At 45.9% G+C, this 13,889-nt stretch overlaps 1 protein-coding gene across 1 annotated transcript; it reads right to left on the reverse strand.

The window, feature by feature from the left end:
• Window positions 1-1,777: 1,777 nt before the first annotated feature.
• PtA15_11A234 (uncharacterized protein) lies at window positions 1,778-1,975 on the reverse strand (the record flags this gene model as incomplete). Its single annotated transcript, XM_053161122.1, has 1 exon — window positions 1,778-1,975. One exon carries the CDS (start codon window positions 1,973-1,975, stop codon window positions 1,778-1,780), a length of 198 nt encoding a protein of 65 aa, XP_053025100.1.
• Window positions 1,976-13,889: the final 11,914 nt, after the last annotated feature.

Genomic DNA, 13,889 nt, shown 5'->3' on the forward strand with positions numbered 1-13,889 from the left:
CCTTGTCCCTCAAAAATTAAAAAATGGTGCGCCAAAAATTATAGCGCACCCACTGTACATGTCAGGAGTTCAGGACTTTGAGTGATAGCATGATATGAGCAAGAGGGGCCATGATCCACATCATTAACCCAAAAAAAGTTAAATGCTAGTGGGAAGACCATGAAGGCTATCCATAAACCAGATGTTTTCAATGGGAAAACAGGCATGCCAATTACATATCTATCAATCAAAGGATATGGTGTGTGAGAGCGGGTTGGGGAGACGGAAGGGTTAGAGCTCCAGTAGAGAATCACAATGATGGAGGTTCTGAGTCTAGATGCACCATTAATGTTGACATATCCTATGCCCAGAGTTGTCAAGTGGCCTTGTGAATTGTGCTTGGCAAGGCGCTTGATACCCTTGGCTTGTTGGGCTCTGAGCTTGACAAGGCCAAGACCAGCAGAAAGAATTTCAGTGACAGGTGGTTTTGGATTCCATAGAAGCCTGTGGTAAATATCACAGCAAGAGCGCAATGTGGACAGCCAAAACAGCGGCCAGGATTGCTTGTTAGAAGCAAGACCCAAGAAAGCCCAGAGTGGAGGGGTTCATGTCCGCACCCCAAACTTGGACCTTGAGTTGGGAAGCTTTGGGGTCGCAGTTGAGGAGCCGGGCTGTCAAGTCTTGGTAGCCATTCTGGATGTTTGATATTGTCAGGTCTGGGTTGTATGTAGGGTCATTGATGTCCTACCAGTTAAACTTAAACAAATATGTTTTTTTGTTAAGAAAATTGGCAATGCTTGGAGCCAAAGATGAGGTTTCTTACCCAGTCAAAGGGGACACGGCACCAGCCCAGCCTTTTGCTCTTAATGGCTGACAGCAGATTATAAGTGGCCAAGACAAGTTTATTGTGGAGGAGGCCGTCGGCGTCTATTACAGTGAGCTTGACCTTATTGAACCCTTTGTCAGCTGGCTACTATGTCAGAGCCACCGTGACATAATATCCAAAGCAAACATGAAATATCATTAGATAAGACCTTATTACTGCTATTACTTATACTTACAGATATAAAACCTGGAATATGATTCCGGATTCTGAATCTAAACCCAATTTAACTTAGGGTACCTCACTTCAAGGTACCCTTAATTTTTACTGCTTCCTTGTGTAAATGTGCATTGAAAATTTAACAGGTACACTCAAAAGGAGTGATATGTATGCTCATAAGCGTATGTACATATGCTTATACCCCAGTTTCAGTAACAAAACTGAAGTGTTATGTTTAGCTTAGAAGACAGCACAATACAGGTATGCTTTGCCAAAACCCGCGTGCTGTGCGCTGAATAACACAGCCCATGTGTGACAGGTTTCTCAGAGCCCGCGCGCTGCACACTACAGAAACCTGTGACAAACCATTTTGTATTATATGAGCGCAAACCCCCGTGCAGGCTTTTACATGTCCCCAAAGGGTTACAAGTACGCATCCTGGAAAGAATATGACATAATCAGCCCAAAACGTGACACGTTAAATGTTGTACAAATGCCCTACACATGGAATGATGTCATGGAACGTTCCTCATGCAACAGAAAGACTAGTACATATACAGTACGCCAGATTGGGAAAATTGGGAAATACTGTGGCCCATTCTAGAAAAAATGACCACACGTCTCAGCCCCCCTCTGTACGGATCTACACCACCACTTGAATTTGAGCTTGGGTTGACGTGGGCCCAACGGCGCGGTTGGCGAAAGGTTGGCCCGGGTGGGCGCCAAGGGGACCGGCATCCTGGAAACATACTTGTTTCAGACAGCACATACGAAGTCATCCACATTGACTATGGCATCTGTTTTGGTCAAGGCTTGAACCTCATACACCCCAAAGTAGTTCCTTTTCGATTCACTCCCAACTTGGAGCTGCTCTTGCAGGATCTGACTATCAGGAGCAAGGGGCGGTGGCGCAAGGGAGCGAACAAGGATGACGAGTTGCGGATCTTCAAGCATTTTTTTGCCACCACCTTGTGGCATCTCAGTGGCGCCCGAGGGGCGCCACCTATGCCCACAGTCCCGGTGGCTCCCCCTAGCATGACAGAGTGGCGCCTGTGCGGCCCTGGGTCCCTGTCACGCCACCGTGGCGCATGGAGTGCTGGGACGCCAGCTGGACGCATTGGCTTTGCCCAATCTGCCCCGCTGTGTATGGCGACATCAGACAGGCCAAAAATACGTGTGAAAGCGCCCACAAGTTGGCCAGAAGCCCTGTACTTCCCCTGAGCGCCCCAGAGAGCTTCCACGAGTATCCAAAGGGCACTCTGTCCGCCCCAAAAGCCCTTTCCTCACGCTTTGACATACCTACTATAGCTTACCCGCCTTCAACACGTGCTCAATAGCCTGTTCCTAGTCTGGTAAGCCCCTTAGTAGTTGTTTTTTAGCCCCATTTTTCGCCAGAAACTGCCCAGTGTCCACCCAGCCTCCAGAATCAACCTCTTCAAGCGCTTCCAACTTCCCAGTTTCTACCCTGAAGAACCTCAAGACTTCAAGGGCTTTATACTAGTAATTTTAAACCCCTTCTCTTGAGATTCTCCACCATTCTTTACTGGGATTCAAAACACCCCTGTTCACAGGCCCCAGTGTGTAACAGGTACCTAAATCCTCTGTTTTTGCAAGATACCTTTGAGGGATTCAACACTCCTGATTTTATCAGGCCCCTCTGTATTTAATTGTATTAATTTTATTAATATAATGACACCATTTTCTCATATACTAGAGGCCAAGGCGGCTTTGCCGCTGCAAATCCAAATTTGAATGGCTTTAATTCCTTGATATAATTCTCCCTCTTTGGAGCACTCTATCAATCCAGATGTTATATCAATTCAAAGCCCTCAAATTTCAGCACTCTTCATCATCATTGTTTTAGTCCCAAATGCAGTGGGTAGAACTCCCCAATATGTAACTTCATTCCCATTCTTATCAAAATTATGGATTTGATGGTCCTGCTCCTGCTGCCTTTAATGTCACTTGGATTCAAAAAGGTGGCCAAAAGCCATGAATTTGCCAAAGCTCTCATGCAGAAGAATCCCAATAACTCATAAGCCTTCCATTGGAGATGGGAGATGCTTCACATTGAGGTGATCTGCACCCCCAGTCCCAGGAGGCTTAGTTAATTCAGCCCCTCTCAGTGTTTTTATCATTCATATGTTTTGGAAGATATCCTAACTTTAACACATTGTTCATCCTCAAATAGAGAGCTGAGAATATGATTATTACAAAGTTTCAATTGAGCTGATGACAATGAGACATTTCTTTCCATCTCATTCATAAGCTCATTAAAACTTGGTGGTCTCAAGTGATTCATCATTCAGGCACTCTCAGGTGCAAGAGTATGTTTTCTTGTTGAGCAGTGTGACCTTGATTTTAGTAAAAGTGCAAGGGGAAAATTTAATGAAATGGTAGCTGCATTCTATAACAACATTGCAAACTTGGTTTTCATTTTTGACCATCAAAGATCTTTTCCTCATCAAAGTTCATAGCGGCTCCACATCTCTCTCAAGGTGGTTGTCCGGCCTTTGCCTTGCCCATTGGCACTTTTGGCTTCAGATACAACAGTTTTCTCCCTGGCAGCAACCTGAGCGGGTTCTTTGGAGGAGCGCAGCTGGGGGAAGACGTGGTTCTTCCAAAAAGGAAGCCGATGTGCAGAGGAAAATATAGGCAAGCAATGGAAGAGAGGGCGACTCATGAGGCCAAGGGTGAACTTGATCATGGGCGAACTGGATACATGCTGTTTGAGCTCAACTTGGTCAAGGTGCCCGGCCTCTAGAGCAGAATTGGAGAAAGGATTGGCGACGGGAAGACCTGGCCATGCTCCAACCAATGTGACCAGCCTTCATGGCGCCGAAGCCGTTGAAGCAATCACCAATCACAAACAGGCACTTCTGGAAGGCCGGGTAATCCTTTTGCGGGATGGCGAAGGGGCAGGCAGAGGAGATCTGGAGCAATGCAAGCCCGCGTGCGCAGACGGAAATCTCCCCCGTCGGTGTCTCAATTGGCGACGGCCTCAGCCGCGGCTGCTCTTGTTAGAGCCCGACTCGACAGCCACGCGGCCTGATTTGCTCTTCTTATGTAGCTGCAGATCGCCCCCCAACTTGGCCAGATTCCCGCACTCTCCGAGGAAAAAATGAGCGCCAAAGTTGGCAAGGGCTTGGTTAGCTTTCTGGTTGATCTGATGGCCCAAAGAAAAGAACGTTTTAGAGCTTGTGTCACCATGGGAGTTTCCTCAGCACTTGCGTGCAAGTGCCATCTCTTAACTCAGTCATAGATTTGGTTGGATCTCACTTAGATTCTGGTTTGAAGGCAAGGTTCATGTCTGCCATAAAATATCCTGAAAGGATCTGGAACAATACTTGATGTATTGTGTAATGTATGTGTAAAATGTATACCACAACTATGCTGAAAACAAGGCCATTTTAATGATAAGTTTTACTTGATCCTCAAGCTTGACCAAAGTTCCTCATAACTCAATTATCATGATTTTTGAACTCTTTGGAAGCCCATACCCAGTAGTTTTCTCTGAAATGGTTTTTGTATTTATTTTCAGGGCACACACCAAAAAGCTGCCAGTTATTTCTAAGTTGTTTCTATTACACATGGTGAAAACTTTGGATGGAGTGTAGTGATACTATGGAAGGTAGAGCTGGTCCCTAGTACCCGTTGGCGGGTACCTGTGGAAGAGCGCAGGTATCCGCCGGGTGCAGGTGCGGGTGTCCAGTCTGGGTACAAATTCAGGCAGGTACCCGCGCACAAATTGCTATTCTGGGGTGTCCAGTCTGGGTCCAAATTCAGGCAGGTACCCGCGCACAAATTGGTATTCTGCACAGCTCTGCTTGCCCCTAGTGCCCATTGGCGGGTACTAGGTACCTGTGGACGGGTACCCATGGAAGTACGCAGGTAACTTCCAGCGGGTTCCGGGTGTCCATTCAGGCAGGTACCCACACCCGCCGCGGGTACCCGGGTGCAAAGTGTCAGCTCTAGTGGGAGGTCTGATTTTTCTCTGGTACTACAGTTTGACTTTTGTGCTGTAGGGCCAGCTGTCACACAACCATGTAACCTGTGCGGGTTTCTGTGACACATTGTGTCACACAAACGTACGTGCGCGCGTTTGTGTGACACGTAGACCATCACCCAGCCATATCATGCCAAGATGAGTGCCCTGAAATCCCAGGGTTGAATTAGCTGAATCCTTTAAGAATGGTATCTGATCTTCATCCATCAGTACAGAAATCCTGTTGAGGAGATTTTCTGAATTCGTACACAAACCCTGGGTAATCTGAGGTTCCCCTGGACTTGTCCCAGAATTCTAACTCCCTTGGGACAAAATTTAGCAGCTGAAGAATGTGCCACACAAATTTACACATGTGTGCTGGTGTGTCACATTTTTCATCACTGAGCCAAGTGATGCCAGCCTGAGTGCTCATGCAGAGCCAGGGGCTTAGGTGGACCCTTCAAAAATTGTTTATAACGTTCAGCCATATGTGCACAAATGATTTTGGGGATATTTTCTGAAGTCATACACAACTCCTGATTAATATGAGGTTTTTTTCCATTTCCAAGAAAATGGGTTTGACTCATTTTACTGCAACATTTCCACATTCCATTATTCTAAAACCAATAATACCAAGTTGACTTTTACTTTAATTTTTTACATGAGGGCCAATAATGTGCATTACAAGAAACTCATTTTTTCAGAGGAGTTGATTTTGAGAATTCCAATTTTGCTTTGCTATCCTTCAACCCTTATTATATTTGACATTTCCCCACTTTTTTTATGCACTCCTTGAATGAGCATGACACCATCTTTCATCTCTCATTCCACTTTTTGCCTGTATTTAGTATCTTCTGAAACCAATTAGACACAGCCCACCAGCTAAAATATCTCATCCAGGGATAGACATCAAAGAGCATATCACATTTGCACCTTGCTTTTAAATACTACAAAGAAATAACGACTGGAGAATTGAGAGAGGCAGAGTCGCCAAGATCACACTGAGTTTAATAAGCTTCAATTATCGAACTTTCAAGTATAATTATCATGTATTGATGCAAGAAGTACTCAAAAGGGAGGCTAAAGGTGTTCATCTTTAGGGCCAGTTTGGCTTAGAACTGATGATGAAATTTCTTGAATGAGAAAACAATCTTCAAGTAGCAAACACCAGGGGGGAAAGTGTGGCACTCCCTGGAGAGTGCCAGACCGTATGTTCCTTTGTAGAGATGGCACTTGGCACCCGCCGGCGGGTACCTGTCACACTTCAGCACATAATTCTATGCGCCTGCAGGCGCCCATGGCGGGTGCCAGGGGTTCCATTTTAGTAAAAATACATGCAGGAAGCTGCACGCGCGCAATGGGTACCTTCAAGCACATAGAATTATGTGCTGAAGTGTGGCGGGTACCCGCCAGCGGGTGCCAAGTGCCATCTCTATTCCTTTGGGAAGACTGTCTGATGTCAAATGTGTGAGCATGTGTGATTTAGGCTTCAAATATGTTGACCTTATGTTCAACTCAGGCTGATCTTTGATCCACTCCATGGTGAACATGTTGGTAATTGAGTTGAGAGTACCCCCACTTGATGCCTGGTACACCCTGGTATTCTACACTTAGTGGTGTGTTTCAGGAATCAATTTGAGACCCCCTCCACTCAATGAATGGGTTGTAAAGTCATTGAGTGGAGATTCCCTCCACTTGATGACTGTTGGACAACCATTGATTGGAGGTTGTGTCCACTCAATGACCATATCTAAATTACCAGCCACCAAGTGGAGACATCCTCCACTCGATGACTGGTTTTTAATGTCATTGAGTGGAGGGATTCTCCACTCGAGGACTGGTGTGTATACTGGCTGTTGAGTGGGGGGGTTCCTTACTCGGTGACTGGTTCTACTGGCCATTGAGTGGAGACACCCTCCACTTGATCACAGTTCACTAGGCTGGGAAAATCCCAGAGCAGTGACCAGTACTGCATGTTGGTCATTAAGCCGGGCCTCTCCCAGCTTTAAGGACTGTATGTACTGTACTCAGCGCGGGGAAAGTCCCAGCTTGATGGACAGTATGTACTGTCCATCCTGCTGCACTTTTCCAAGCTGAGTGGCCAGTGTAGGCTGCCTACCGCGCTCGGAAAGGCTGACTAGATGATCAGCATTTGCTGGTCGTTGGGCCAGGGCTTCTCGCTGGATGACCAGTATCTACTGGTCATCGGATTTGAGCTCGGAGAGGCTGCAGATCGATGACCAGGGCATGATGCCTGTCAAGCGCGGCCTCTCTGAACTCAATGGCCAGTTTGTGTTGACCATCCAGTCGGAGAAGCCCTGGTCCAATGACCAGCACCTATTGGTCATTGTTCTGGGCCTGTCTGAGCTTGGTGAGCAGTCTGTACTGTCCACCAACCTCGGAAAAGCCAAGCTGAATGAACAGTATTTGATGTACTGTTCATTGAGTTGGGGCTTTCCCAGCTCCATGACCAGAAAACAAAGGTCATCGAGCCCGTGTAAACAAGCAACTCGCCAATGTCCACCCTGATGTTTGGCCGAACATGACGGTGGACATAGCGACAAAAAAAACACGCTCCCCGGGGACGCCCGGGGATGCAGAGCTGATCCCTGTTGCCCCGCTGCCACCGTAGTTGACTTGTGCCCAGATTGAAACTCCTGGAACACAAGCTTTTTTGGTGATTTGAAACACATATGAACACCATTTTTGCCACTACAAAATGATGATGATTTTGATTGTTCTGGATACAGCAGGTCAAAAGAGCATCATTCTTATCTTACACCTGGTGCTAATAATTACCATGTGATAAGAGCAATCAACACCATTTTGTTGCACAATGGCCATGGACATAATGGTAGGTGTGATGAAGGTATGCTACCTGAAGGAAAAAATTGCCCAAAACAGTCAGGCAAAAGGTGTGAAGATGACCAATCTGCAAGACAAACGGTATGACCCTGCATGCTGAGATGTGTGTGGACATTTCAGAGTTGACTTTTCACCTCAGAGTTCAGACCAGCTATTGAAATCTTTCTCCTGCTGGTTCCAGGATCATCAAAATGTTGATGCATCTATTGATATCCACCAATCTGCCCCCTTCCCTCTGTGAAGCTTAATAATTTTAACCTCTAGCTGCTGCATTTTTCAGTCAGATGGAGGTCAAGTGAAGGAAAATTGTGCAATGTGTATTCACATACAAAAGGTGCATGGACCCAAATGAACAGCTGACCGTATGGCAAACTTTAGCCTGCATAAGTGGACCATCACTTGGTAAACATGGTTGGTGAAAAGGCCTCTTTGATTGTTCACATTTCATATTACAGGGAGGGAAGACAGGTTACAGAGGTTTTCCCAGCTTTGACACTGTGTGATACTCAAAAAAGAGAAATTTAATTTTACATAAATTTCCTCCCAATTGATAAAGGGAACAAGCATGGCAGAAATATCCCACAAGGATTAATCTACCAGTTAGCTGAGTCTTTGCGGTTGCTATAATTTACAGCTATCTTTCATTATGTGATTTTATGTGGGTTTTGATTGAAAAAAATCAGCCCTGAAAAATCTTCCTTCTCACTTGGTCAAGGATATCTTTGAGCATCAGGATAGTTACATTCTTGGCAAAACATGTTGTGAATTGAAGCTCACATCCTGGATTTTGTTTGATATGAACCAAACAGAAAATTTCAACTAAGATATTTCCATGTGTTGGAATTGAGTTACAGATCATCCCGCAACCACTTCACCTACAGTTACACATCTGTTGGGAAGAAAATTGAACAAAGAGTTGCAACTCACATCTAACTCACATCAGACCATTTGACTGACAGAATTACGGCCTGGCACTCTCCAGAGAGTGCCACACTTTCCCCCCTGGTGAAATAAATATTTTGCAGAATGTTGTCACATGATATGCATGAGCGATGCATAAGAATAACTACACAACAAAATGAAGTGACATTCAAGGGATTTTGAGTTACAAGAAAAGGAAAGTGACATGAAATGGAAAGAGAGAATTACACCATGACAGTTGAGTACACCCACTCTTTGAAGAGAACACAGACTTTTTTACCATGAGCTGTCATTATGGTCACTCTTGGGCTCAAGAGCTGCAGTAATCCAGCTTAGTGTTTCCACTTGCATATTGCCTGATTTGGATAAAAGATGATGTTTTGTCTGAGAAAATACCACTGCTTGAAACTTGATTATGCTGTGAAGATTTTTCAAAGACTTTTGGGGTGGTGGGATAATTTGGTTCTCAATTTGTTGGCTATCATCCATCATATTTGTTGAAGTGAAATTGCATGCAATTTTGCTGCTGTTCGAATATCTACATACATGTTTTTGAGGATATTTCCTCCTGAAGTATCCAGTTCATCACATAAGAGATGTGGGGTGGGGTTGTGGGTTATGTTATGTTACCCTCTTCCCCTGAAAGTGCAGCAGTGTAGCCGCCTTGAACTCTAGTATTACTTGTATCATAGTCCCCACTTATGCGTAACGGAATATGAGTGTGAGAAGGGATAAATGAGTGATACCCTGTTACGAGTTCATTTCCCGTGTACTGTAATATTCAGGTGTACTGTAATTATGGTCTTCAAAGTTGAAGTTCATGCATGTATAAATGCATAAATCATAAATTCATAAAACTTTGTTGTTAAGATAAAGTAGCCCGTTTGTACTACTTGTATTCTTATAGTTAGTTATGCTTTTTCATGAATTTATGATTTACGCATTTATGCATGCGTGAATTCCAACTTTGAAAACCATAAATATTAATGTGTACTGTAATATTAATGTTACATGTAACTAAACTCTTATAATGACAGTACATTGATGTAACTAGATGTATATGTGTAATACAGATGTAAAATAGAGTACTGTGTGTAATGTAGACAATTGCAGGTACTTGGTATGTGTACAGTACTGTGACCACTAACGTGTACTCTGTGGCTGACATCTTATCCACCAAATACACCACTCCTTCACAGAATTTACTTGCTCATAATGTGCATGTTAAGAAACACAGCATGTGCCAACCACATTTAGATAGGATATTAAGGATATTATGGAATCAAAGTTTGAAAATTTAAGAGCACAGTCACACCTTCTTCTGGAGGATACTCTAGTTTTTCAGACACTCAGAACCACAAAAACCCACATCAAACTAGGATCAACCACATTACTGCACAACACTCAAATATATTGATGGTTATTAACCTTCCTGTGATTTTTTTTCTTCTTCTCAATTTCACCTTCTCTGGCCTCCTTGACGTGCTTGTCTTTCCTCCCCTGTATCTTGAAAATCATCAAATCATATATCTGTAATCATCCAATCCAATCAAAGATCACCTCAAAATCATGATGTATCATTCTCTTTCTGCAGTTTTTCAACGGTGTATCCGCTGGGCTACACTAAAAAAAGCAACCTTTTAGCGTAGCGCAGCAGTTGACCGCTACATGGCCAGACCAAAGAGGAATAGCGCAGCGACAACACCGCTGCGCTACTCGCTAAGCGCAGCAATTGTCCGCTACCCTAGCGGAACAGATCCTTTGAATGTATAATTGGTGGAATGTTGGAGGATGTTTGAAAGGTTGATGGCGACTTCCAGCATCTTGATCCTACATAACATGCATACCTCAAGCATGTGCTCGTAGCGCCAGATAGTGGTCTTTTTGTGTGTGTTTCACTGAGACAGTATTGGCCACCGATTATAGGTCAACCTCTTCCAGCGGGGCGAGTTGGGTAGGTCTCTTATGTGGCTAGCGACGTGGCAATGCGGCTTAGTATTCTGTCAGAGTGCTTCAATGAGAACACGACTCGCGCGTCCCCTTTGCCAACACTGGGTCGCTACGCTAACCATAGCGGTTAGTTTTTTAGCGTAGCGTTAGCGCAATTGCACGCATGTGCGCTAACGCTACGCGCACGCGGTGCGCAGCTATTTTAGCTGATAGCGTAGCGTTAGCGCAGATGCGCGCAATTGCGCTAACGCTACACATGCAGAGCGCAAAAGAGCGCGCTCTACGCTGCGCTACAGCGCCTTCAGCGGGAAAAAAGGGCTTTTTTTTCCGCTAAAAGAGCTGTAGCGCAGCGCAGCGTAGCGTAGCGACTGTAGCGGCGCGCTAACACTAACAAAGAATTGGCGCGCTGTTAGCGCCGCTGAAAATGAGCGCAGCGTAGCGTCGCTAACAGCGCGCTAACGCTATGCAAAATAGATGGGCGCTTTTTGCCGCTACGCTAACGCGTAGCGTTGAAATAGCGTAGCGACCCAGTGTTGCCTTTGCGATCACGCGGCAATCACCTGAACGAGGGTCTTGGCAGCTTGCGCAGCGCAAAGCACGGAGCCCACGTTCGGCAGCCTATAAAGAACGCACCACCAAGACCGGACTACCTAGCTCCAACACTCCTCCCTACCCACTCAAAAAAGAAGATGCCTCCTCCACAAGTTGTCGTCGTCAAGAGCGAGGGTGGCAAGGAGATTGGAGGCGGCAACCACTACTGCATCATCTGCCGCGCCCCCGCTTCATCTACCCCTTCCGGTAAGCACCCCAAGTCCTCTTCATCACATTCCTCTCACAGAATCCCCCGCACACAGCTTCAAAGTTTGAGTTTTGTAAAGCTTGATTTATTTGAATGTATGAGGTCGGGTTGGATGTGGCCGCAAGACCTGGCTAGCCCTATGACTTCCGAACCCCTGCCCTAATATAATGGGGTATGAGCCAATCGAGCTCTAGAGAAAACTAGAGTTTAAGCTCCCTAGGTCGAACCAGAAACACACACAGCTGAGAATTCTGAGGCGATTGAGTTCGGTGAGGTCCGGTGGATGTGGCCGTCACACCACCTGAGGCCTCTCACTTCCCCGAAAGGAGGAATAATCTTTACTGCCAGGCAAAGGCCGGATGAGTGTCTCCAGTTTCTGAGAAGGCTTACAGCGTAGTCGCGACGCGGGTTAGGATTCCGTCCGAGTGCTACACGATCCGCGCGCGCCCTTTGAGATTGAGATCACGCGGTGACTTGTTGCATAAGCAGAACACGAGTCGCACGTCCTTTGTGGACACGCGGCGGTTGCCTGGACGAGGGTCTTGGCAGTTTGCGCAGCGCGAGACGCTGAGCCCACCCTCGCCTGTCTATAAAAGACGAACCACCGAGACCGAACTACCTACCTCCAACCACCAACTCGCCCTCCTCCTCACCCCCTCAGAAAAACAAAAAAATGCCTCCCGTTACCTGCACCAACCACGGCAAGGAGATTGGTGGCGGCAACCACTACTGCATTATCTGCCGCGCCCCCGCTCCCCCCACCCCTCCCGGTAAGTGAAAAGAATCCTCTTCACACAACCCGACTCCTGCAGAACGACTCGACTGACCCAAGATTCCACTTATACTTTGATGTTCCCAGCCTGAATTCTCCTCCCGCCTGAGGCTCCTGCAAACTTACTTTGGCCTTTCTGGAACTCTTTCTTTTTTTCTCCGAGCAAACCGTAGGTCTCTTTCAACATCCACATCCTCCTCACTCGAAATCAGCCTTGTACTAATTTTTTCCTCCACTATCAGTCTGTGTATCACACTCGGGCACCATCATGGCTGAGCATCTTATTATCTCAATTGATAAATCGAGGTAAGGTATTGGATACTATTGCAATCCTTTCGGTTGAATCACACACTGATATCCTTCCTCTCTTCTCTTAACACTGTGGCGTTTCCGACGGCGGTGGTTTCTTTACCCTCCCAGTTTCCTTTCTGATTTGCAGCCATATTTTTGTATATTTAGTTCTCTCTTTTTTTGCAGATGTTTTTGAAATTCAATGCCTCTTGCCTTGATCGAGCTCTGAGAAAAAATAGTCTTTTCATGGAAAGAATTTTGCAATTTTATGTGATCTGTACAATGAACATGATGAAATTTGATGACACTCTTACTCAATCCTTCCTCTGGCAGGACATTGGGAGATTGAACAGTATTCTTGCTTCTTAAAGCATAGGACACCAATATGCATCACTTGTCCGTCACCGCCAGCTGAGTAAACAGGACATTCGCAGCAAAATGGGGTTGAGTCTGATCCCTCCCAATGTGCCAGGTCCGGGTGGATGCGGCTGCCCCACCTTAATTTTACCCCTCTCACTTTCCCAAAAGGAGAATTGGGAATAATCTAGTGTTTTTTTATATTTGTCCGAACCAGGCCGGCAGAAGGTGTATAGTTTTTTTAGGGGGCTAGCCAAGTCGCGAGGCGGGTCAGCATTCCGCAGCTACGCGAGCTTGCTGATGAGGTGGAAGGCGTCCGAGGCAGTTTGGGATGAAGGTGCTTTGCCAGGGCCAGGGATTCAGTTACGGCCAGGGTTATTTGGTGTGGCATAGCGGGCAGAAGCAAATCAGGCCTGAGGAGGTGGTGGGGGAAAGTCAAGGTTGAGGGCAATGGAAAGCTTAAAAGGCGGATATCTCGGAGGTGTTGTTGTTTCCCCAGGCAATTGGAGATGCTGCACTTCCAGCTATCCGTTGTCCTCAACCCCTCCGCTGTTGCACGTGCGCAGTTTGAGGGGCAAAGAGTGGGCCCCCCACGGGTCTGCAGCCTTTGCCGCGGGCCGGGGGCCTTCATGTCCATCACTTTTGACCCGTGCACTTGACACGGGCTGGGTGTTGAGCCTGGGAGCACGGCTTTGCCGCTGTTGGAAGGCTGGGTTGAGAACTTGCTTGTGTCTTTTTTATGTTGGGGAAACCCAGCATTTTTTTTTTGAGATTTTGTTAATGGGGAAACCCATGATTTTTTTTTCTTCATTTTGTGTAACTGTAAGGGGAAACCCTTGATCTTGATTTTTTTAATTTTGGAAAAACTGTGTCTTGAATAAACTTGGATTACATAATAAATCCTCCTCTTTTTAAAAGAGTGTTTAAA

This window comes from Puccinia triticina, chromosome 11A (genome assembly GCF_026914185.1).
Source record: "Puccinia triticina chromosome 11A, complete sequence".
NCBI lineage: Eukaryota > Fungi > Basidiomycota > Pucciniomycetes > Pucciniales > Pucciniaceae > Puccinia > Puccinia triticina.